The 26,931-nt window shown below is 45.6% G+C and overlaps 1 protein-coding gene across 8 annotated transcripts in view; it reads left to right on the top strand.

Moving 5' to 3' along the window:
• The window catches only part of CACNA2D1 (calcium voltage-gated channel auxiliary subunit alpha2delta 1), a 1,735,709-nt gene that overhangs the window by 1,105,288 nt on the left and 603,490 nt on the right, over positions 1-26,931 (top strand). For all 8 annotated transcript variants that reach the window (XM_085652892.1, XM_085652894.1, XM_085652893.1 and 5 more), the window contains exon 7: positions 11,582-11,713. In XM_085652892.1, coding sequence (XP_085509018.1) covers positions 11,582-11,713 — 132 coding nt within the window. The remainder of the gene's footprint in view (positions 1-11,581; positions 11,714-26,931) is intronic.

Raw genomic sequence — 26,931 nt, 5'->3', positions numbered from 1 at the left:
GGTCTCCCTTCTTCTCATAATCATTTTTCTAAATATCTTCTGGCTATTGTCAATTAAACTAATAGGTCTATAATTCATAGGAATATTGTGCCTTCACTTTTTATAGGTAGACACAATTTCAGCTTCCAGCCAAGAGGTAGGGATTGTAGAGACAAGCATAATAATTTTGGCAAACTTAGTGAAATAGCTGGCCAACACTGATGGTTCAAATGTGAATAGGCGCACTGGTACATTTAATCCAGGAGCACTACCACCTTTTGGCTCAAAATCACCAACAGTGAATTGAGCCAATGGATTGCATTTGTGAGATGATTCCTGTTTTGAGAAAACTATTCAAGTATAATAAAACACCAGGAACCTTTAACATGTCATGACATATTGAAAGCATTTAATAAAACCCATATTATGTTTACACACCAGAGTCCATTCTCACAAACCTCGGGTATAAAATCAAAGCCCACAACAAAAATGCTGAAGAGCCATGGTAGGCAGCCGAGTATTATAGGTGAGTTTGGGTGGACCATGGTACTTAAGGGTTGATGGAGTCATTAGGTGCTGAGAAAGGCAATATGTTTTCGGCATCACCCTGGGTTTGGTCAATGCTAGTAATATGCGGAATTGAAGTCCTCAGTGGTAATGCTATTGAAGTCAACTGGAAATCTGGACACTTAAATCGAAGAGTGTGGCAGTCATTGGGGTGTTAATGGATGAATGTGCATTAGTGTTGAGCGTGGGCCGGTCAGAGGCATTAAAGTTCTCAAAAGGGGGTGACGGGCATCTATGATCTAACATGCATCGTAGTATCAAATGTGTCTTGTGAGTGCCATGCAAGGGACATGCATCTAAAAACGTGTGCGTATTTGGCCTGAATACATGCCCAAGGAATGTAGAGATATGCATATTTCCATAATGCTCTACATATCACTTAAACAGGGTGCTTATATCACTTCTTGAGAGTGCAAACAAGCAGCTTTCACTTTTATTGAATTTGACGGATCCTGAACCAGGGGAATTTTTTCCTCCCGGCCTTCACATTACCGTTCATTAATCATGCCATATGTGGGTCTGTGGCTCATTGCTGAATACAATTTAAATTTTAAGTGTGGCCATAACGCTATGGGCCAGATGCATCAACAAACCATTTTGTGATTTCCTGATTGCGAATCCTTGCAATTCACAATTAGAAAATCGCAAAAAGGAATGCATAAAAATGTGTTTAACACTTTCTACGACTCCTAGGGGATCGCAAATGAACTACCTCATGAATATTAATGAAGTAGGTCGCAATTTGTGACCCCCTAGGAATCGCAAAAATCACAGCGAAGGTGGCCAGCAGACCACCATGATTGCTTTTAAATAAAGCAATCTTTTTTTTTTTTAAAGCGTCCCATTTTCCTTTAAGGAAAATAGGATGCTTTACAAAAGAGAAAATGAAAACTTTTCCTTTCATTTTCTAAGAGCAGGCAGTGGTCCGTTGGACCACTGCCTGCTCCTAGAAAATGCATTTTCAGACATTCACAAGGGTGAAGGGGTCCCTTAGCGACCCCTTCCCATTGCGAAATGGTTACCACCTACTTGAAGTAGGTGGTAAAATGCGAATGTTTTGCGACCACATTTCGGTCGCAAACCATCCATGCACACAGATGCGATTTGGTATTAGGAAGGAACCCCCTTAACACACCCCTTCCTAATAGAGAATCGCAAACCCATTTTGCGATTCAGTAACATGTTGCCGAATCACAAAATTGGGTTTGCTGCACCAGAAGAGCATTTATTTGTGAATCGGCCGTTTCCGAAGGCAGAAAATGATTGATGCATTTGGCCCTAAGTCCCATGTTTATTTGGCAGGCTCTTAAACAGCTGGTCTCATACTGTGTCAACCTAATGTCAAGAACATGAATGCTTTATCCACTCAACTTGTCCAAGACATTTGTGTACAAAATGTCAAATGGTTTCAGCTAATCTGTGTCGTTTTGGTTAGGTTTTGCAAAATCATGACTGAGCAATAAAGTTTCAATCTATCTCTAAAATATATACATAGACATTAGTAAGTAAATGTGAAAGGTTCCTCTTCGCACAGCGTGGTAAAAGAACGACTTGGCCACAGCTCTGCAGATTGTGGGAAAGGCATTAACACAATAAACCTTATTACATGCATCCTTGAAATGTGAATACATTGAAACTGAAAGTCTAAATTCCTCATGAGGTGCACTAGAGATAGACATTTTCACCGAGAATCGAGTTAGAAAATGCCCAACCCTTAGGTCTGTCTTGAGAAGTGTGATAAAAAATGCTTGTATTAACAGTCTTGTAGAGCATACAATTACGTGCAAAGACTTTGTGTAATACATTGAAATAATTTCATTTTGGAGAGACAGTCATCACTACCAGTTTAAAGCTAGTGATGCAAACACATGAAGTGAAATATCTTCCCTAACACCCATGTTGAGTGATTGGAGGGCACAAGATCACATGGTTCTGCCTGGAATGGATTATAGCACCCGGCAAGCCAAAATAATGCTAATTAGTAGTATCATATGCTGTTGTATTTATAGGTAGAAGTAAAAAGTATGTAATTAAAACAGAGAATAAAATCTATCCATTCAGCAACATTTTCATTAAATAGGCCTTGCTAGTAAGGCCCACTTATGTTTCTCCATGAATTTATTGTAACAGGCAATTTTCAGGCAATAAGCAGTTTTTTTTAAAGTGGTTACTTTGTACTGTGGCCTTTGCATTGCAGTAAGAGTGCATGACTAAAGGCTTCTAAGTATATCTGCTCAAAATAAAAATAATCATTCCAAACCGGAGCTTCAAACCTATTATCCCAGCTCACATCTCCCAACTCTTTATAGTTAAAAACATTGACATTAGATTGAAATCGAGTCTGTGCAATCTCAGAGAGGTTTTTTCCATTGTCTGGGTGGGGCAGTTTCTCTGAGCACTTCATCTCAGCACTACTTCTTTACAGCTCCATTAAGATTTGCTTCCATCCACCTTTCCAGTCACATTTTATAATCCAAAAAGTATAATGCATAATAGGAATATCGTCGGGGTCATAGCGTCCTGTTATTCAAGGATGAAGACGCGTCAGTCAGGTAAGTGCATTCACCTTAATTTGGTGAGGCTGATCAGCAGAGAGCAGTGTTCTGCTGGCTGATTCTCCTAATGAAACATTAGGATGCAAATGCACCAAAGATAGCTAATGGTGCCTTCCTTCGCCTGTGTTAAAAAATAGGTTTTTCTTTCAGTGTTAGAATATTATATATGGTCCGTGGTAAATTTATTTCACCTTATTACACTGAAAAAACAAAGTAGCTTAGGGTACATCAATTCATAGCTAATTTACTCTTTATTACTGAAGGATGCTTTTGGACCCCTATGTCAGTTTCCAGCCCATGCATCAACTCCTTGACCAATGGGTTGTCTGCACACACCAGTCCCAGGGACTTTCTCAAATGGTTACACCGACCTTGTGCGCAAATTTTTGGGTGCGCTCCCCTTCTCACTTGAGCCTCATGCGCATCAGATATATACGCATCTCACAGATACACCTGCTAATCAAATAAGTATACATTTCAGTAGAGCAGTTTGGGGGTTCACTATCTGTTTTTTAATATTGTAAAAATCCACAAAAAACACGATTTAAATTTGTGTCATTCACATTCAAAAAGCAAAGCATTTTCCCTTGCAATTAGCTCTGCTGTAAAAGCAATCATTGTTCTTCCGATAGAGCACTGTATGAAGTAGTGACAATCACTGTAGCAGAAGTAGGACGGATTGAGCACCATACCTGACATATACCTATATCAGCCTATACCCCGGAAGGGCAACCATGGTGTAAAAGGAGTGACTCAATGCATACCAGGAGCTTATCCATAATTGTATTTATGGTCAAGTAACTCTACTGTTGTTCACTAAACCAAAATTAAACTGGCATTGCTTACTGTGGGCTCGACTAGTCAGCCTTCCTTCCTCCTATATTTTCAGGATTGAACCACACCTACTGTTATAAAATAAAACGTTGTGAATCTGATCTATATCTTGTTAATTTAAAAAGTTACTGTAAATGTAAAGGAGCCTGACCAGGCTGCAGAGGCAGAATGGTGAGAAGCAAAAATATAAAATAAAGAAAGCACTTAGTTCCTCAGTTTAGAGCGCCCCCTAGAGCAAGTCATTGTAACAACTTGCATTGTAATGGTACTTCAATGTAACAACGCAGTTGTTGTAACAACTGTGTTGTAATTGCATGCATTGTAATGCATGCAATGTGATGGCTGTTTTCCCCTCACAGCAGTGAGAACCCAAATAGGTTGTTTGCTACTGCCAGGACATGCCACACAGGTAAGGCACATGTCCTACCTTTTGCCTACACCGCTCACTGCCCATAGGGCTAGCTAGGGCCTGCCTAAGGGGTGACTGATATGTAGTAAAAGGGGAGTTGCAGACGTGGCAACCGCTTTATGTGCCACCTCTCAGTGGCAGAAACTGTGCGCGCAGGCCCTGCAGTGGCAGAGGCCTGACATAGGTTTCAAAGGCTACTCTGGTGGGTGGCGCAAGCAGCGCTGCAATCCCACCAGTAGAATTTCATTTACTGGTCCTGGGTATATGGAATACTACTGTACAAGGGGCTGATAGGTAAATTAAATATGACAAACAGGTGTAGACCAATCTTACCAAGTTTACCATAGAGAGCACATGCACTTTAGCACTGATCAGCAGTGATAAAGTGCCCAGAGCCATAAAACCACCAACAACATGTCAGATATCTTGTGATACAAGGAATCTCAAATGTCAGGCTAGAGCAAATCAGTTGGCTTATTTTAATCATCTTCTCAGCGTAAGGGAAATTAATTTCTTATTTCTTCGACATTGGCGTCTGCCTCGTTGGTTCAGTAGTGGTATGGGTTTAGTTGGGCCACTCTGAGAGATTTCCTCTCTCCTGACATTTGAGAGTCCTTGTATCACAGTAACCTTTGAATCTATCCTCTGTTGCCCAAGGGGTCAAGAGCTCACACCAGAATTAATTGTGTCCTGAAGATGGTCTCAAAGATTTGTTTCAGCGGAGAACGAAACGTCAACGACGATTCCATTCTCCTTAGTAATTGTTAACATTCAGTTACCTTTCAATATTTGATCCTATGTATAGGACAGACTCATATTCCATTCTGGAGATGGACTTACACATTGAGAACTAAGATATTTCCCTGTATTTTATTTGTATATGTCCTGTTGTCAATGTGATTTCAGTCTGTGTCATTGTATTTCTTTGTACCCCTGTATATTAGCTTTGTGCATTTAATGTCATTTATTTTCTTAATATTTCATGACTTTTGAAATATATTTTTGTATAATACAATTTATTTACTTTTTTGAGTGTTATTAGATATCATTCCACAGAAACATTCTTTGAATTTTAATAATTTTCTACTTCAATAAATTCCTCGTAGGAAGCTTTACCTTTCAACTTTTAGAAAGTTGGAATTTTCTGCCCTCATCCCTTTTGTGCCTGCAGCCTGTCTGGGGTCACATGATGGGGTGCAACTGACAGTTAGACTTTGTGACAGACACTCACATAATAGAGGGATTAGGTATGCCTGAATGGGCCATCTGCCAGCAGGCTGGGGTGCAGAGCTGAGCATAGCGCCACTTGCAACTGAGTAGGGAGCGCTCTGCCTTCAAAAAAAGGACATATCACCTTAACATTGTCACTGCAGACAGGGTAGGGGAGTCAGGAAATTTCATGCACTTCAAAGCCACTGTCTAGGAGCTTATCCCACTTTCCAGAATGAGGGCACCATGGTATAAAAATAGTACCTCTGACATCTATTCTTCAGTTCACTTCAGAGCCAGCAGAAGCACTTTCAGAGGACTACCTGCTGCTGTTACCTGCTGTTCCTTCCGCAAGACTGCTGTGCTGTATCAGGAATGGCTGCTTTGCTGCCTGTAGTCTACCTTGAGCCCTCAGAGGCGAGCCCTGCTATTGAGTCCTGTATCTTCATCTGAATCTAGGACTACAAGTGTGACTCCATAGGCTAGTCTGCTGGCCTCCTGTTCACAGCCATATGGACACCAAAGGCTCCCACCATCTTGAACCTGCACCTGGACCAAACCTAAGCGAGTCCTTTACCCCCAAGTGGTATCCCTCCAGTCCTGGACTCTTGGTTGTGATGCTAAACATGCCCAATGGCCAAATCTCAAAACTGAGGGCTTATTTATTTATTTTTGAGTTTTACATAGCTCTAGGTAGACCCAAAGGTATCAGTGAGCTTTACAGGTTAGGTGTGTAAGTTCAGTCACAAAGCATGTAAGGCTTCATGTGGGTCACAACAGTCAAAAAGTCTAAGACAATACAGAGTAAAGTAGTAAAATTAGAGACAGTTTGGAGCCTGAACGAGTTGGGTGACCGCAGCATTGATCCTGTCGATGAGAGTTGGAACTTTGGAAATGTGGATCAGCTTGTAAGCGTGTTGAAGGAGTTGTTGAGTAGCAGATATTGGAGGTCCCATTTGAAGCAAATAAGGGAAGGGTTGCAGCAGAGATTTGTTGGTAGTGAGTTCCAAATTGTAGGAGCATTTCCTGAGAAAGAGCACACTTGGGATGATTTTTTGTCTGAAGGCCCTTATGGGTGATACAAGCTGTTTTGAAGATGCAAAGGGTAGCCAATTGAGACTCTTGAGGGAAGGTGAGATGTGATCAAATTTTTAAATCAACAACCTGATAAGAAATTCATTAACCCTCTTAATGAATTTAAGGATCACGGATCACTGCAATACGGTCACAGACTTTTTTCTGGGCAAGATAGATAAAATATATGCCACCTTTCCAGAAAGTAGCAGGAATGTTGTCCCTGCTCCTGCCATAGAGGTCCCCTGGACCGAGGATAGGTTTGTCTTTCACCCTCCTGTGGAAAGTGAGATCCTGAAGTTGATGGACGTTGTTAAATCAGGGTCTCCTTTGCACCCAGTTCCCTCTAATATTTTGCGGCAAGGGAAGGAGGTCATTGATCTGGTTCTCACCGCACTACTGAGTATGTCCTTCAGCTCGGTGCAGGTTCAGTGCAATTGGAAACATGCCATGGTGGTACCTTTGCTGAAGAAACCTTCTTTAGACCCCGCCCTCCCAGAAATTTTTAGACCAATCTCTCTGCTCCCCTTCGTTTCAAAAATTGCGGAGAAACATCTAAATCACCGACTGTCCATGTTCCTGGAAGAAACCGGCTTCTCCACGACACCCAGTCTGGCTTTAGGCCACTTCATAGCACGTAGTCTGCCCTTCTCCTGGCTGCGGAGGCACTGAGAACCGCAGCAGATGAAGGAAAGACAGTTGCAATGATCCTTCCTTCATACAACATCCTTTTAAATTAAGAGTTTGCCCTCTGTCGCATGGGGTGCCTCAGGTTCCGCCCTTGGCCAGACCCCGTTTAATATCTACATGCGCCCCCTGGCAGATATTGTATTGAGGTGTGGGGTAAAGCTGGTGTCATACGCCAATGACACTCAGCTGATTGTTACTCTGGAGCAAAAGGAGTCTGAATGGCATCTGACTTTAAGGTCTGCTTGGTTGCACTGGCGGACTGGATGAAACACAGCTGTCTTCAGCGGAATGCAGGGAATACTGAGGTGATGGTAATTGGAAAACAACCCTCACTTTTGTCTCAGCTATGGTGGCTGGAGGCACTGGGACTTACTCCGGTCCCGAAAGCTAAGGTCGAGAATTTGGGAGTATGGTTCGATGACAACCTGTCCTTTTTAGAGCAGATATCCGCTGTGGCTGGAGCCTGCTTCGGCATTCTTAAAATGCTACGAAAAATCCTGGACCTACTTCCACTTGATGTGAAAATAACTATTGTACAGGCCCTTGTTACATCCCGCCTTGACTATTGTAACATATTGTACCTAGGGGTGACCGCCAGAAATTTGAACATCTTGCAGAAGGTCCAGAATGCGGCAGCGCAGCTGATTCTGAAAATTCCCAGGCGGACATCAGTGGGGGAAGCTCTGATGAAACTTCATTGGCTCCCTATACAGGCCAGAGTTACTTTTAAGGCCCTATGCTTTGGCCATAGGATCCTAAATCAGAAGGGGCTGAGATTTTTGCTCCCCCTTCTCACTGCATATCGACCTCCTCGGAACCTGAGATCGTTGGGCACAGCCAATGTGACTGTGCTCAGGGTGCGGAAGGTTCGAGCGGGAGGGAGATCTTTTGGCTTCTTGCTGGCTAAGGCATGGAATGATCTGCCTGGGGATCTACGGATGTGTGTATCGGAGACTCAGTTCCAAAACAAATTAAAAACCTGGCTTTTCCGTCACCCGCATGGAGGACGGAAGTAGTGTCTCTACTTGACTGCCGGGCAGTCAGAGGCATAGGAAGGGTGCTAGCTTAGGTCAGTTGTTGGGGTTCTGATGGTGTTCTAGTGCGGGGACACTCCGTTGGAGTAACCAGGCGCTTTATGAGCTAAATAATAATAATAATAATAATAAAAAAATCTAAAATTCAAACATTCTAAATAGGGGGGGGCAATGTGGAGATAAAAGAAAAATAAATGGGCGAAACCTGAGTGTTCAGACCAGCAAATGCATCCATCATCCGCATCCGAAATCGATCCAATGTGAAACTCAGCCTCCACCTCCGTGGTTCATTTAATACCATGTGGTGAAAGGTATAGAATTGAAGGCACAGAATCTGGAATTACCTGCACATTTTCTAGGGTACACATTTAAGAAGACCTTGCCCTGACAGGTTGAGCAATGTGGACAATTCATCAAAAAAGTGACAAAAGATAATTATTTGTTTCTTTAAAAATTTAAAATAAGCATGAATCGCTGTTGAAAAATATAATCTAAGTAGAATATACTTTGGGTATATTTCTAGGTCAGTCTTCATCTATTCCCATGGAATTGGCAAAGCTTCTCTCCAGAAAGAATGTCAAAAGAAAGTGTGAAAAGTGATATTTATCTCAAAATAAGTTTAAATAAAAGTGCAGTCTTGTAATTCTTGACTAAGGATAAATATAATTTCTTCAACACCAAAACATTGTCACACTTTGCAGAATAGGGTTCCCTTCACAACTGGCTGCCTCCCAGTCTTCAAGAAACAGGCCGACTCCGGATTATGAAAATTGACTTTTTCTGGTGCTTCTCATGCGAAACAGGAGCTGGCCTGTACTTCCCGCTCTGGACATCTGCCCGCATCACACAACAAATCGATTTCCAAGCATGTGTTTTCTCGTCTTCACGACTGTAGTTTTAACAACAATCGCAATGTTGTCACCACTTTGGTGTGGGCATAGGTATAAATAGTGCAGCAGGTGCACTGTCACCAGGATCTGGGAGAGTGCGGGGGCCACTTCACTACACCTTTGGTTGTTTCTTGCTACAAATCCGGGACAATTGTCCCTAATTGTCCCTGCCTGCAGACCCATGGCTCCCAGGCTATTCCACTGTAGCTTTGTTGTTGTTACCCTGCGATCTTGCTTTTGTTGCTTAATGCTGTTCATGATTTTTTAACTATGTATTGCCGAGTGGCAGTCACACTAAATGTTGCATGAAGTTTGAATGTATAATTGATTGAGCTTAACGTTTTAGGAATCTAAATTACATTGAATGATTACAGAGAAGCCATTTTATTCTTTAAATTAAATAGCATTTACTTTTTGCTCATGAAAATATATAATTATTTTTTCTGGGTGTTGGTTTCCTATTTCTTAACTGTGTCTAATATAGATGTCAGTTATTGTAAATGATCTTTCTGAATATGAAAATATACAATGCAAATACACGCCTTTAACTGCTGCTGTAAAATACTAATTTCCTCGTATTTCTGGTTCATTGTTGAAGTGACCTAGCTTATGAATATTAATGTGCACAGAACTGATCTTTCTGTAAATGATCGCATCCATAAACATGACTATCTTGTAAACTTGCTCTAATGAGCAGTGTTTTGGAAAGCAAAATCCCTGTTGAGTTTTACAATTCTAATGTGTTTGTCAATATTTCTTCTTTCCAGTTTCATCTTCCACTCATTTTATCGCCTGTTTTCTACTACACATTTTTTTCTTTTGCTTAAACAGACTGCACTTTTGTATCCACTAAAACACACTTTCCGTGGTAATCTGGCCTTCGTGAGGAGCTGTGACCACTTTTAGATAAATCAGCAAGTTGCCTTTCTCAGTGTGTATCTTTCGAGGAGGTGTGCAACAGTGGCCCTTAGTTTGCTTTTTCATTTGTGCTATTGACGTTGTCCTTCAATATCCAGTGCGTTCTTGTGAACATTTAATCTTCACTCAACCGAGGACACTCCTGACAGTATGTCACTTCCTTCGGAGTTAATCAGAGTATAGTATAATTAGAACGTATTGATTTTAATCTGTTTGAACAATAGGAGTTGTTAATAACAGAACTTCTGTTCTTAAGGGGACTCCTGGTGGCAAACAGGAGAATTGTGTCCTTGTTAAATGTTCACCTGCTTTTTAAATAATTTATAAGAGGTAGATGTTCCAGAGATGGCTAAAGTAGAAAAATCTGGGAAGTCACAAAGGTGGCGCCATGTCAATGCTCTCTTGACCCCAAATACAGAAGAAAAAAGTAGGATTTACATGACAGGATACTAAAATAATTAAAGTATACAGAACTTTCCCAACTTAAACAAGCATTGTCAAGGCAAATAGATCTGGGTTGTTTTTGCACACCAAAGGTGTTTGACAATGTTTTTGTAAAAATGTATTGAAAATATATGTAAAGATGATCACATATGAGAGCTTGTCAATGCAAACATGCAGGTCACCATCTTCTAACACTTCTACAAAGTTTTACAAAAACCTTTAAACCATTACAAAATGGCAGCACATGCATCTGTATGCATTTGTGTACATGCGCCCCTGTCTTAGAATGCTTTTTGCAGTAAGATTTAGCAAAAAGAAAAAAGCCTTAAAAGTTGGCAACCTGTGCATGCATACGCCAAGCTTTTCAGCATAGAATGGATTACAAAGTGCATTTCTAAGATGGTGGCTGCTTAGCAATGTGTGTGTGGATGCAACCCACTTCAACTGGCAGCAAGGGCCATAACACGAGGATTGGGAGATGTGAGCCGTCCTAATAGGAGAACATAAAAATAAAAAATAAATTTGAAAAGTGCTATTAAAAGGAAAAATGTTTACTCATCTCACCCACCTCCAGTCCCTACACCTGAATGGGGATTCTTTTATGGCAGGCATACTCATTATGCACAGCAAAATGCCACCCCTAACAGTGACTTGAGCGAATTGCTTAAGCAGGCTGACCCTGTGATACACGCTGTATGCTGCAGTGGGTGGGAGCGAAATATAAACGACACTCCCGTAGACCAGCGTATGAAGGGGGCGACTGAAAGACCGAGTAACTGTGTATGTACATGTATTTTTTAGGGATTTCTTTTTTTGCAAAATAAGATGTCTTGGCCAACACAGGAGCTATAATATTGCAAGGTGTAAAATAAGCTCGAATGAAGGCAAACACGTGTATCCAAAGTATTAGCAAGTGAATGAGTGATTCTATACATTTATGAACTGTATTGGTTTATACTGTTGCTTGATCTCTTCCAGCAACTATCGTCCTCAATGAACTGAAATGGACGGGGGCTCTAGACGATGTCTTCCAAAAGAACAGGGATGAAGACCCCTCGTTACTTTGGCAGGTTTTTGGAAGTGCCACGGGCCTAGCCCGGTATTATCCAGGTAAATGCAGTCTTTTCAGACACCATCGATATTCATGTATTGGTCCGAGTCCAGCTTTAAAACATAAGTGTGTTCGTTTTATTTTAGGTATGTATATCCATAAAACTGCACGTTGCACTACAGGGCCATGTGTAAGGAAAAGTGAGCACCACATTAGGTATCATAAGAGATGACCAAAGTAAAAAAAGTCGCGACATTTAAAGAGTGTCTCAGCCACTGTCTTCTGTGACTTATGTTTTTTATGCAATGCAACGAGATGAAGCAATTAAAAAATAGAAGTTGTTGTGGTCCGCTAATATATGCTGCACCTCTATTGGTGGATGCACGCTGGAAATGACAAACTTTTAATTTGAGGGCCCTCCTAACACATTGCAGAAAGAGTACACTGGGCACAGCAGCCAATGGGAAAGGACCACGTGGCAACAAACCCCAACCTAATCTGAAGGTGCGAAGATTGTCATTTGCTGCTTCTTTTTAACCTCACAGCTCTCCGTTGTGTACCTACTATCAATCAGACACTTGTTTTCACTGAAAACATCTACATAATGTGACGCGCCACCACCTTTCTTGGCTCAGCCTACATGACAGTCGCCCTTGAATTAAAGGTGTCAAAATGGGGCCTGTTCATCTGACCATGGTCGGGGCATCACTTGTTTCTGCTTAGCTCTAAAATATGGTTTAGTATAGTAAACCGTTTTACAGCTGTATATGGAAACAGAAGCAAATATTGCGGTTGGTACTGGTTGAATTATATGCTGTATATTTTTATTTAAAAAATCATGTTGAGAAGAACCCAAAACACTTTGGGTGTGCACATAAATCAAAATCTTTCCACCATATCGGATACCGAGATCCAGTAGATTTGTTAGAAACACAGATGTCCTGGGTTTTCTGAGCTGAATCAGTACTTTTGAAATCCTTGAGTTTTGACATTTGACAGCATTGTTCCACCTTATTTTCCAACTCAAGCGAGGTCTGAAGGACATTGATTACACCTGGCAATATTCCCAGGAATATCTTTAGCTGTAGTATGCCACTTACGCACACGGGTGTAATGGGAAAGGCAAGTTCTGGAGATATACAACAGGTATAAATCTGTCAAGAGATTACCTCAGACCGTGTGACAGAATTACAGATGAGAATCGTGCAGAATGCGCCCCTATGAAACTGATCCTACAGTAGAAATGAGAAACCACATCAAGGGTCCAAAATCACAAAACATTTCCTGAAAAAGTGGCATGCAACCAAAGTCCAAAATCAAGTTTTCAAAAGACGTATAACCGTTTATTTTCATGTAATGAAGTGAAAAGTCTCGATGCACTGCCTTTTTAAGCAGATTGTTTTGTAGGTGTGACACCCAGTTTGTCGTGGTGTAGCTCCATGTGAATACGGCACAGTTGTAACTTTGTGGATATGCACACATATTTGACAGGGCATTTCCACACCTGTCAACACTTCTAAACTCATATCTCAATGTTCAAGGTGTAAATGGTACTCAAAGAAAAATAAAGTATATGAAAATCACCAGTTTCGGTAGAAACAAAGGGGCATATTATCAAGACAGGCGATAAAATTATCGACGCTTTAGCGGCAGAAAACTGCCGCTAAAACGGCGATAATGGGCTTGATAATATGCTCTATGGAATTCCAATTGAAGGTCAGGTTAGGTGTCCTTCACATCTAACATGGGCTTCAATTGGAATTCCATAGAGCATATTATCAAGCCCATTATCGCCGTTTTAGCGGCAGTTTTTTTGCCGCTAAAGCGGCGATAATTTTATCGCCTGTCTTGATAATATGCCCCAAAATATCCAATTACAGAACAGTATGTTTGGCATTTTCCACTGTTAACTAAATAGCGTTTGTGAGTTTAGAAGAAACATATGTATATAACAAATGTATGTGAACACCACACTATAAAATATGTATTTTTAGAAAGTCTCATGTGATATAATGGTATGTAAACACATCATTTTAAAAAAAAATCTTTATTTATTAGTTTTCCACAGTGCCATACACTCGCATCACTGCCCCTCAGGTAAGGAGTAAAGAAATACTGATTCTTAATTCAAGTCACAGACATCAGAAAATACATTGGTCATATAAGAAGAATAGTGAAGATCAGTATAACATAAGGCAGTATAAAACAGTACAATTAATAGTGCTGGGGAGAGCGTCCATCTTCTGTATCTAATGTGCGGTAATCCCAGTAAAATCAGCAGTGTGTGCATGAGAAATGTTATTGCGGTGGGGTGCCAATGGGAGAGTGTAATGTTAGGAGGTAACATTACTCTCTCCCACACGCTTCTGTAGGAAATGGCCCACCAAAGAACTGTTGCTGGGCTGGGCTGGCCTGTGCTAAGCCAAACCAAAACCACTTCTTCCAGATAGGAGGGTAAGTCATGGACGGTCTCATAGAGTTCCAAGGTGTGTAGTTAAATATAGTAATTAGGTATCTCTGTTTGGATTTCTATTTTGTCTGAGACGTGAGATCCATCGGGGTGATGGAGTCCAAGTATATTGATTATCCTCTGGAGGGCTGCATTAATCGGGCAAATGTGCGACCCGATCTCTCCCCTTCCCTGTATCTCAGGGCTCTAGTATATTTCCCATGGTACTCGGCCTCTCTTTCTGCCACCTCCCTAAAGTTGGCTAGCAGGGCAGTTTGATATTGTATGTAATCAGCAGAATGCTGTGAGGCTTCTGCTTGGTCTAATGCCACCAAGTCTGTATCTATCTTGGTGATCCCGCAGCACTCCTGCAAGCTTGAAGATACAGATCCCCGTGTGTGCATTTAAACGCCTCCCAGAGGATAGCCAGCAAAGCAACCATACCCTCATTAAGAGCAAAATGCTCAATGATAGTGGATCAGAATTCAGTGCGAAAGAGTTCATCATTAAGTGCCATGTTAGGGAACCGCCACTGCCTTTCAATGCCACTTGCTCGGGGGATATGCATTTTTCAATATTACAGGGGAGTGGTCTGATAATGTTCATGGGAGGAGATCAACATTTTGTATCCAGGTTAGAGTTGTGGTCGATAGTAGACAATAGTCCTGCCGTGTCTACGTATTTTGTTGTGTAGAATGAAATGTGTATGCACGTCCGACAGAACGCTGTTGATGCCAGGCATCCATTAGGGTGTATTTGTCACAGATATCTCACAGCACCTGTCGGGATTGGGATTTTCCCACTGGTGTTTGCGCAGTGTTACGTAATGCTAAATCTAACAGGATATTCAGGTCCCTACCTATGTAAATATGGTCTAACTCGAGCTAGTCAATTAGCACCAAGATCTTTTGGTAAAATTGCGGGCTATCAATGTTAGGGGCATAAACATTGGCTAACATAATACAATGTCCTAGTAAGTATTCCGCCACCGGCAGGTGGCAGCCGGTCTGTATGTATGGTGTAGGGTTGAAAAGGTAATCGCTTATGTACTAGGATGGATACCCACCTAACATAGACGCTATAGTTTGAAAACAAAATGATGTCGGCTCCAGGTATTTGCAAAAGTAGGTGTACTGCCAGGAGCTAAATGCATTCCTGCAGGAAAGCAACGCCTACGGAGTGTTGCTGTAGATATTGTGCTACTTGTTAGCCCTTGTGTGCGTTGTTTAATCCCCGTGTGTTCCTTGTCATGAAAGTGATGTCTGGAAATGGACGTACATTAATTTGTGGTGACATCAATTATATGAGAATAAATGAAAGAACCCATTGTGCGAGTGACATGGCAAAGAAACAAAACAGTCAACCAATAATTCAAAACACCCCAGAGACTTTCCATTCCTCCTATACCTGGTGACAAGCTGCCAAGCACAACCCAAATAAACTAGGAATTCAAAAGACACCATGCCGCTTAACCATAGAGTAGTATCAATTAACATATACATGTAACAGCATTTGAGGGGTGACAACAGTACATCAGCACTCCATTACTGGAGGGTGGAATGAAGGATTAGTAACTGAGACATGCAAAGGTAGAGACTGTGTCCTGCTGGTGAGCTTCTCTGGGCCTAATCATAGCACAGCTGGAGAGGCCTGCCAAAGGTGTGCAATCTGTGAGGCTCTGAGAAGAAGAAGTTCCGTGGGTCAGCCAGTGGGACACAGATCGGCACTGACCCCGAAGCACGCATCTGCCGGCGATCCCCCAGGTGACCCTCATCGGGATAGCCCACTGCTTACTGCTGGAAGAAGGTCTGTACCACCACTGGGCTGTCAAACATTTGAGGTTTGCCGATCACCTCTACTCTCAGATGTGCTGGACATATCATGCCATAACGTAGTCCCAATCCTCAAACTGTGGCTTTAACTCCAGTGTATTTGCACCAGTACTCCTGAAGCATGGCTGTGAAATTCGGGAAGATCAAAATGGCCAATCCCTGCCAGTGCGACATAGGAACTGTGGCAATACTGGCAGACATAGACATTGACTCAGGATGTAGTGAACTACGTTACCTCTACTGATCCGGCACACAGAGGGGAGCCTGGCGAGGCATTGCCACCCCGATGCGATTATGCACAAAGTCAGACTAATTACTCTTGTTGGAATTTCACAAGACGACGGTCTGGGTGTTGACGGTTCCCACCTCCTCCTCCGTGGGCCGTTTGCTCTCCCGGCCTGTGTAGATAGGAACCGGCGCTGGTGGTCATGGGTAAAAGCCGCAACCTGCAGGCTCCGGCCCCTCAAACCCAAACGAAAATGGAACAATTTACCACATCGGACAGGGACCCTGGCGGCGGGGCGCCCAGCAGGTCGGGTGCCCTCGGGGCGACCTCACCACCATCCTGCAAGCGATAGGCGCATCGCAGGCATCAGTCGAGAATAAGATCAGAGAAGTAAGGGTCGAAATGGCTTTCATTCGTCAGGATTTGCGCAACGCGACAGCCCGAGTCACGGAGGCGGAAGCCCGTATCTCGTCAGCGGAGGAAGACATCGGACAACTTAAGACAAAGGTGGCGCGTCTTCAGACCCAGACCTCGGAGCTCCACCGCAGGGCTGAGGATGCCGAAAATAGGTTGCGGCGCAACAACCTGCGCCTTGTGGGTTTTCCCGAAGGAGTGGAACAAGGTCGTGTTGACACATTTGTGGAAACCTAGGTGCGCTCCTGGATGCCTAAGGACTCCCTCTCGCCCTGGTTCGCCGTCGAGCGGGCTCCCCGCTCCTTGGCTCCCAAGCCTCCCCCCAGAGCTCCTGCCCGTCCCATAACCCTGAGGTCCTTAACTTCTCCTGAGGGTCCTTAACTTCCGGGACAGAGACGCTATCCTTGGAGCGGCCAGGGCAAAGGGCCCGTTGCAGTTTCAGAATGCCAGAATCATGGTGTTCCCGGACTACACCAGGGAGGTGCAGGCTCAGAGGCGAACCTACGATGAGGTAAAACAGAAACTCCGGAATATGGGTCTCCGTTATGGCCTTCTCTTCCCGGCCCGGCTCAAGGTCCTCTTCCAAAATCAAACAATCTCCTTGGATACACCTCAGGCGGCATGGACCTGGCTCACGGAGGAGTGGCCCCTTATGGCTTGGTCGCCCTCCTCCCCAGTGCATCGGGTCCCTTCACAGCTGCTCCCGACTGCGCCTAAGCCTCAGAGACGCCGGACCAGGTCCCGTAAGAAAAATGACAGTCAGGGGGGGCGTCCCCATCGCCAGGGGTGTCATCTGGGCACTCTCGCTCTCAGGCCTCGACCCGGGGCTCCAGTTCCCCTGGCCCGCCTGCCCCGCTGTTAGACTTGAGCTGTAAACCGGGCCCCACAGAGGCCTTACGTCAGGCTGTGTCCGACTCCGACCTGTCTACTAGCCCGGCGCTCCACAGATCCGGTGACGAAAAAGTTGCTTGAAAGAGACTGGCATCGAACACTTCCTGAGTCAGCTCTCAAACTCTTGTGCGGAATCGCTCTTTCACTCCCTAAGGCAGAGGCCACACGGCCTTAGGTTTGCTGTCGGTGTTGTGATCAATTCTCTGAATCAGTTTCTGGACCCGCTGGCTATTATCGACGCATATCAGTACCAATTGTTTTGGACTGAGGGGGGAAGTGCCCTGACCTCGGGGCTCTCCTATGATCTATGACTCACTTCCTCCTTCACTCCCTGGACTCACTTGCAGTTCCTAATGTAAGTAGTACTATGTGTAATGGCAGCCGATGTTGAGTCTCATCCGTACCAAAGGAGGGGGGTCCATCTCCGCCATGTTCCTGCTTGCTAACCGTTCTAGTTTAGCACCTAGTCTGATTGCAAGGTTGTTGTTTTGACTTGTTTTCCTTCAGGGCGACAGATGCTTCCTTTTCAGAAGTGTAGGGTGGGGGGAGTTGGGGTGAGTGGGAGGGGGGAAGACCGTGGTCTTCCGAATGTTTGTTGTTTTTAGCTGCCCACGGGCCGCTGTTCTTGGTTTTCATTGGTAGACACACACGCACAAATGCCTTCAACGACAACATGATACTCACCAACCCGCGCACCCTTTGCACAGAGGCCTCAGGCACGGTTCATTGTCTCCCTTGGGTCCCGGGATTGACTGAGCAGCGGTCCCCCCTTCCGCACACTACCCAACAGGATGGCGTCAACTCTACATAGGGCCCTACACATCCTCTCCTGGAACGTGAACGGTTTACTGGACCAGATCAAACGTAAAGCGGTTCTTCGCAGCACTCAGCGACATGCCCCAGACATCCTGCTCCTACAGGAAACATACCTCCTGGGCTCTCGATGTAACTTCCTCGCTCGATATGGGTTTGATAGGGTTTGACATTCGGGTTTCATGCGGGGTTCCCGGGGAGTGGCCATACTGCTCCGGAAAGGGCTTCCCTTCACCCTGACACAGGCTGTAACAGATTTGCATGGCCGGTACGTGGCCCTGACGGGCATGATCGAGGGGCAGCCCCTCAATCTTCTGTGTACCTACATTCCTCCCGCCAACCTAGCCTCTACCCTTCACCAATTAACGCAGGTTTTTGCCTCCCTTCCCCAGGCTCTGACGGTTGTTGGGGGCGACTTTAATGCGGTCCTGCATCCCTCGCGTGACACGACGGGCGCCCCATCGGTTTCCCGTTTGTCTTCTGCATAGCGACTATCTGACTGGTCCTCCGCCCTGGGCCTATGTGACGCCTGGAGTGTGTGGAATCCACGTAAGGGACAGTACAAACACACTTCCGCAGCCTACCGCACGCACTCTCGTATTGACCTGCTCCTGTTACCTGCCACAGACTGTCAATTGATGTCCGGGGCCATGATCCTACCCAGGGGTATCTCCGATCATTCCCCCGTCTCCCTCTGTCTCGGAAACCCCCTTAATGGCACCTGCATGGTTTGGCGGATGAACGCCTGGTTTCTGCAGGATGCAAACTTTGTTGAATCCCTCGGGCAGGAATTGAAAATTGAAAAATTACTTCTCCACCAATGTGGGCTCAGTCTCCTCACGGGGACCTTTTGGGAGGCTGGCAAGGCTGTGATGCGAGGGGTGGGTAGGGGTCTGGTCCACACGAAGCGTAAAGAGCAATCCTCCAGGCTTGCACAGCTGGAGAACCAGGCAGTGCGGCTGGAGGGCGCCCAAGCTGACCATGATGATGCCGACTCCATTCAACAGCTCACATTGATCCGAGGGGAGATCTGTCAGATCTCACTGGAATCCGCCAAAACGATCTGGTGCTCCTCGGTCGCACGCATGTATGGTTGGCATAAAAATGGCAAACTGTTGCATAACCTGGTGTCCTATCCCAAGGCCAACCGCATCATTCCCGAGATCCGGGGTGAAGGAGGGGCTCATCACGTCACCTCCCAGGCCATCGCTCGGACATTCGCAGGCTACTATGAGATACTTTACGCAGCCAGAACCCCTTGGTCTTCCATGGGGGCCCTACTGGCCGACACCAGGACCCAGTTGCCCTGCCTTTCTCAGACGGATTCCGAAACTCTCGACCGCCCCATCACTGCCGAGGAGGTTCATAGGGCCATTTCACTGTTGCGCTCCGGCAAAATGCCCGGGCCTCACAGTTACCCCCAAGAGTACTATGCGACCTATCGGGACACACTGGTTCCGCACTTGGTGGAGTTGTTCAACCATGTAATGGAGGCGGGGTCTTTCCCGCCCGAGACGAACGTGGCCACTATCGTAGTCCTTCCGAAGACACGACCGCCCTCCCTTGCCTGCGCGGATTACCGCCCTATCTCCCTCAATAATACGGAGAACAAACATTTTGCCTCAGTGGCAGCCCAGAGACTTCACCCCCCTTGCGAACGTTGGTCCACCCTGACCAATGCAACTTTATGCCTGCCCGGGGTACTCAGCATTGCATACGCTGCCTCCATCTCGCTCTGGCACACCGTCACCACCTCACCCCGTATCTGGCCCTGCTCTTCTTAGACTTCGAGAAAGCCTTTGATACGGTGGACTTGGGTTACCTTGGGGACGTGTTGGAAAGGATGGGTCTCGGTCCCGCGTTTCGATGCCTCATCCGGGTCCTATACTCCTCTCCTAGGGCTAGGGTCCTTATCAACGGCGTGTTCTCTGAACCCTTCCCTATCCAGAGGGGCACGTGCCAGGGCTGCCCGCTCTCTCCGCTTCTATTTGCCCTAGCGATGGAGCCCCTGGCTTGCCTCATCCGCCAAAATCCCCTCATCCAGAGTTGGGCCTGGGATCTGACCCAGATTTACAAAATAACCTTATACGCGGATGACGTTCTCCTCTTTCTGGCAGATCCCAAGTGCTCTGGCCCGAGATGTCTGGATGCTCTCTTGGCCTTTGAGCAGACTTCCGGCCTCAGGCTCAACTCGGCGACATCCACGCTGGTCCCCCTGCACCCCTCACGGGTGTGCTTCGATTGGCAAACATCCATCCCCCTGCGTAGGCAATCCTTTAAGTACCTGGGAGTGTGGATTGCTCTACATCCGGAGCTTGAGTGGGCCTTGAACATCACCCCTCTTGTTACTAGGGCAAAGGCGGACCTCAAGAACTGGCAATCTCTCCCTCTCAACCCCCTTTGGCAGAAGTGCCCTCTTCAAAATGATGGTCCTCCCCCGCTTCCTATACATCTCCCAGGGAGTTGGTTCCGGGAACAGGACGGGGTCCTTACCCGCTTTCTGTGGGGAGGAAAGAGGCCGCGAATGTCCCTGGCGAGCTGCTGCATACCCCCCTATGACGGGGGAATGGGGGTAACTAATCTTCAACTTTATTACCTGGCAACACGGCTCATCGTGATCCACGATTGGTTCATGGGCAGCTGGTCCGACCCAGCGTACAGAGTGGTACTTAGGAAGCTAGATTTTTTGCTGCTCCAAGCCTATCTGTATGGGAGCCCGGTGCCGCAGGCTCTTCCCCGTCACCAGGGCGGTGCTTGTGGCCTGGCGTGCTGTGCTAAGATATGTAAAATGGGACTGGAAACTTACCAGGCAAACACCTCTGTGGAATGGGACGTGGCTGGCGGAGGTCTCCTCTCTCCAGGACTTTCGCAGGTGGGACCTCATAGGGATTTCGCTATTAGGAGATGTTTGATTGAGGGACCATGTCAGATCCTTTGCAGACCTTCAGCACTGTTACTCCCTCCACTCCTCACAATTCTACAAGTATCTACAATTGAGGCTCTCCCTTCAGGTCCACGTTCCTTTCCCCGTGTCCTTCCCGGAATTCAGCCCCCTGGAGGCCCAAGTGATGATGGGGAACCTGGGTAGAGGGGGGGTGTCATGGATCTACCGCTCCCTCGTGAACAACGGCCCCATGGTCCTAGATCCACTTCGCGCTCGCTGGCAGGGGTGGGTGGGTCCCCTGGAGGACGCGGATTGGAGGGACGCCCTTATGGCCCCCAAAACGCTGACGACCTCCTCCAAGCTGTGTCTAGTCCAACTCTATTATCTCCATGCGGCATACCTCACCCCCGCGTGCCGGTACAGCGCCTGCCTGCGTCCCTCTCCGTCCTGCACGCGCTGCCAGCAGGCTTCAGCTGATTTTTACCACATGGTGTGGCAATGTCCCGCCCTTGCGCCATTTTGGGCAGGGGTAGGGCTTGAGCTCACGCAGGCCCTTGGGTGGGAGGTACCCCATGAATGCTGCCCCTGCTCCTGGGGGTGTTCAACGGCCTTGATGGATCCCAGGTTGATAAGCGCTTCTTGGGAACGGCATTGGTGGTGGCAAAACGAGACATTGCGGCACTCTGGTCTCAAGCTAAATCCCCTATAGTACGGAGATGGAGAAAGGGAGTAGATTGGTGCGGCACCCAGGAGGTGCCTCTTTTCAAAGCCCGGGGATGCCCTGAACTCTTTGGCAAAATCTGGGGCAAATGGTTCAACTTATTGCGGGTCTGAGGATTTTGTGTCCTTCTCGTATATAATTGTTTATAAGCTGGTGGTATACCCATCCCATGAAGGTTTTATGAGTCCTTGTCATTCCTCAGTGATTGCAATGTGCTTGAATAATGTGTCTGATTTACTGCCAATGAATTTATTGTTCTCTTTAAAATCTAATAAAATTGATTATCAAAAAAATAATAACCCCTGCCCTGCTTCCATGGGTATCCTCTATATCACACCTTCTGCGTACACTATAGGATCACTCCCCTATAATCCCTGCAGAGTGATTTGAGAGATTATGGAGATTCCCAAGAATGCCTCTACAAGAAGAGGTGTTACACTCGGAACTTTGTGTCGCTATAGTGGAATATTTTGAAATTAATAAGGGCATAGTGTACTCATGGGGGACACTATGGGAAACATTTAAGGCTTATGCCAGGGGGATATGTACCGCAGGGATACTGCAAGACCTTCGCAACACCCTGGCCTGCATTGAAAACAAACTAACAGAGCTGGATTGTGAACAGCTCGAAAGTCTTCTTCTGAACTATCTTCGCAAGCATTCGACTCTGCTCGATCATTTCTGAGAGGCCGATGAGAGGAAATTTGTTACCTGGGGAAATATGCAGCAGCTAGGTGATATGGGAGGGTAAAAGACTCGGGTGAACTTTGGCCAAATTACTACAACCCCCCCATGGGTAATCATACATTCCCACTATTAGACGACAAGACAGTACACCTATCACTGATACCGCAGGTATCCAATGCTCAGTACTTGCATACTACACTGATTTGTACACCACCAAGGTATCCCTGGATACCCAATGCTGGACACACTATCTGGAGGAGATTGCAATGGTATGGCTCCCTAAGGCTCACCAACAATTCTTACCTGAACCCTTCACAGTAGAAGAGATTTAACAGGCCATCGACACCATTGATGGCTCCAAAGCGCCTGGGCTAGATGGTAACAAAGGTACCTTTTATAAAACATACAAACAGCTCCTGGCACCCCACCTCCTGGAAGTGTATAGGAAAGCTATGGAACAGGGTGAGCTCCCACCTACCCTCTGTGAAGCAGTGATTATCCAATTTCTTAAACCCAGGATAGACCCAGTGCTCTGCGGATTGCACTGGCCCTTATCACGGCTGAATTCCAATAATAAAATCTTAGCAAAAATGCTAGCTACTCACCTCTTGCTTCATCTGGAACATATAGTCTCCCCTGCCCAGTCTACGGCTCTGAACCTATGCTCCCTCTTTGCGGTGATACACAGAATTTATCCCTCGGTGCATGTGGTGGCAGTGCTATTGGATGCCATAATGGGATTCGATTCGCTGCAATGGGACTTTCTGCATGCCACATTGCAAAAAATGGGGTTCCCCTTGGCTTCTCCTCCAGCATTCGTATATTATACACACAACCCAAAGCTTGAATCCAACTAAATGGCAAAATCACACAAACATTTCCTTTATCGCGAGCAACCAGACAAGGGTGCCCATTGCTGGTTTGTTAATCATTATGGCACTAGACCCACTATGCGACAATTACAAATGAAACATATACACAGAGGATTGAAATTCAAGCCTGGCCCATTATTAGTCACAGCGTATGCAGACAACATTATCCTTTATATAAGACACCCAAATGATAACCTGACACAAATACTCAGAGAGAGAATGCGCTATGGGTCCCTATCAGGCCTACATTTCAACTGGGGCAAGTCCGAACTGTTCCCCCTGACAGTTGCAATGCAACCTGTGGTGAGTGAGTTTCCACTGGTGTGGAGCAACACCTCCACGAAATATTTGGGAATACACATAAACACAGAAAAAGAGCAAATACTGCGGATTAGCTAGGGCCTGGCAATGGATAGCTGGCAGAAGGAGTAGAGCGATGGATCAGACTCCCCCTATCGATGGTGGGTCGCATCACCATCATCAAAATGGTAGTCTTGCCCCAGTTTTTATATCTCTAACGGAATATCCCCATAGCTTTAACAAATGCATTCTTTGCCACGCTTTGTTCTATTCTTTCAAGACTGGTATGAGTGGCAAGCAGCCACGCACAGGCTGGGCCATGCTGACCCTTCGATATGAGCGTGGAGGATTCGGAGTTCCTAACTTGCATTTATACTACTTGGTAGCCCAATGCAGCTTCTTGAGACACTGGTACCACCCGGATGTACTTATAGCATATGCCAAGACCCACAAGATATACAGACTGTATCTACTTTTAGCTAGGCATGGGTGAAACTGTTGCATATGTTGGGTGGACAATTGCAATACTCTCTGGCAATCCCACTAGCAGCCAACCCCTGAGTAGCCCTTACACAGGAAGCATTAGTCCAACGCACCTTAGCAAGGCACTCCTTAAAAACATTTGGGGACCTCTTCCCAGAGGGACACATCTCTCACGTACTGAAGACACACATTTCCAAAATATCCCCCTGATAGATCACTTTGTCCTGAGACAGCTACAAGGGGCGATCGAGCTTAGATGCCAACCTACCCATTAGAACCAGAGGAGTTTCCACCACTGCCTCTGCTTTTCACTGGCTCAAACAGAGACCACTTCATCTCTAAACTATACCACGCTAGCTTAGCGATAACCCCCACATGTAATGCAAACATATGTGCTGCATGTGAGCAAGACCTAGGGTATCCCTTTCCAGATCATAAATGGTACAGTTGCTGCGCACAAACAAAATTAATATCCTTGAATCACCAACACAAAGTAGTACACTTCAAGTTTCTTCATGGTGCGTATGATTCCCCTGCCAAACTTCATCAACTAGACCACAACCGCCGTTGCAGTCCAGGCAACTGCAACTGTCCAAAATGCCGGGCGCCTATGGCAGACTTCGCCCATATGACTTGAACATGCCATAATATAGCCTCATACTGGCCCGGAGGGCAGATTGGCCAAAAAAATGAGAGATCTAACCTCGGGTGGGCGGGGGGGGGGGGGTGGCTAAGCACAGGAAAATAAACCTCCAAACAGGGCAGCGACCATTGGCCAAGGGGTCACTCCCTTAAAATGTAATAAAAAAATCCCAGGTGTCTAGTAGGGGAGGCAGATCGACTAAAATATGGCAGAATCAGCCCCAAGGGGGGCCGAAACACAGATGTGTTAATCCCCTTAGGAGCGACTGTGCCTAAGGGGCCGCACCACTAAATTTCCCCCCCCAAAATATCCCTTGTGTCTAGTGATGTGGATTCCTACTCCACAATCGCAGCTCCACCCACGATCGTGCAGCAGAAATCCACTCTGTACAGACACAGAGAGAAAGTCCTTTTCCCGTGCATCTGTACTCCTGAAAGCCCCCCAGGGAGAAGGACTTACATAAACGTCCTCTCCCCTGACATGCTGGAAGCAAATGGCTTCCAGCGCGTTCCCGGCTGGACTTGTTGTGCACTCCAACGTCATCAGATCACCGGGGGGGTCGGGGTGGCAGCAGAAGTGCTTCCGCTGCCATCCTCAGTGGGGTCGCTCCACGATCGCGGCCCCACCAGCGATCGTGGAGCAGGAATTCACTCTGTACAGACGTAGGAGGGAAAGTCCTTTTCCCGTGCATCTGTACTCCTTGAAACCCCCCACCGCTGGGAGAAGGACTAACATAAACATTTGCTCCCCTGGCGCACTGGAAGCAAATGGCCTCCAGTGCATTCCCGGCTGCACTTGATGAGCATGCCAACATCATCAGATCACCGGGGTGGTCGGGTGGCAGCAGAAGTGCTTCCGCTGCCAACCCCATTGGAGTCATGTGGGTGGGTGCCACATTGGGGGAGCACCAAAGCTTCCCCCGTGGGGCGGTGCCAGGATGTGAAGGTTATGCCCTCGGCAAGGCAGAAACGCTACTGAGGTCATAACCATTATGTCCTCAGCAACAAAGGGGTTCAAATTTACCATGAACATATGGAAACAACAGAACTTGAGCGGCAGTTATTTGTGGTGTTTTGTTAAATGCATGTTCATACATGCCAAAAATTTCTGCGAGGCACATTTTGTGCTAAAATATAGCACAAAATGACGTGTATTTCACGTAATTACATGTAATTTTCCCAAACCTTTGGGGTAATTAATTTAAAGCAGATTATGCAAATTAATTTTGCTGTAGCATGGAAATAACAGAAGTTACACGATGTTTAGGATCTTTAGGACTCCAGAAAAAAAAGAGTATATCGTATAAATATATAATGGTGTAATGGTTTAGGATATGAGAAAAGATGTGATTCATTAATCTTTGAAAAATCCTGGAGCATTGCACAATTTGAAAGGTATCACCCAGTATTGAATTAGCCAAATGACATGTAAAAAACTGTATTCCATTTCTCACTTTTTTTGAGTCTCAACATTCGATAAGCGCAGCATAGATGTGCTAAAGATAGTTGCGCCTTGTACACATTCCACTATATATTTAAAGAATTGTAATGGATGCCTATTTTTAATCATAACCTTGTTTTAGCCTCAGTGTCTAGGCTATGATAAAGGTCCTAAGTTTTCTTCGGAACAAAATACGTAGAAGTCCAGTCAGGAGAAGTGGATAAACTCTCTAGCCATTAGGCAGCCTTTTAGTGTTTTTTAAACCTTTCTGAGGGATACATTGTTTCAAAAAGCATACGCGGCAAACGTTCATTAGGCATAGTGCAATCCATTCCCTATGAGGGGTTGGAGTGATTGCAGTGCTTTGTTTCAGAACATTATAATATTCATGATAATGTAAAAGAATCAACGTTAGATTTGCTAAAGTAGGAGTTAAATAACCTTCTTGCAAATATTTTTAAAAGATGCCCAATCATTTCTCTATGAAAAACACTGCTGTAGGAAGCTGGCTCTGTATATACTATACCAAAATGAGGTATAGTGTGCAGAGTCCAGTGGGTCCCCAGAGGTATAGCAGAGGCCAAATTAGGAAAGTACTAACAGCTCTCTTTCTGGTGGTGTG

This window comes from Triturus cristatus, chromosome 4_1 (assembly GCF_964204655.1).
Source record: "Triturus cristatus chromosome 4_1, aTriCri1.1, whole genome shotgun sequence".
In the NCBI taxonomy this organism is placed as follows: Eukaryota; Metazoa; Chordata; class Amphibia; order Caudata; family Salamandridae; genus Triturus; species Triturus cristatus.
The sequence above is the reverse complement of the archived record's forward strand: the minus strand, read 5'-3'. Positions and strand labels throughout refer to the sequence as shown.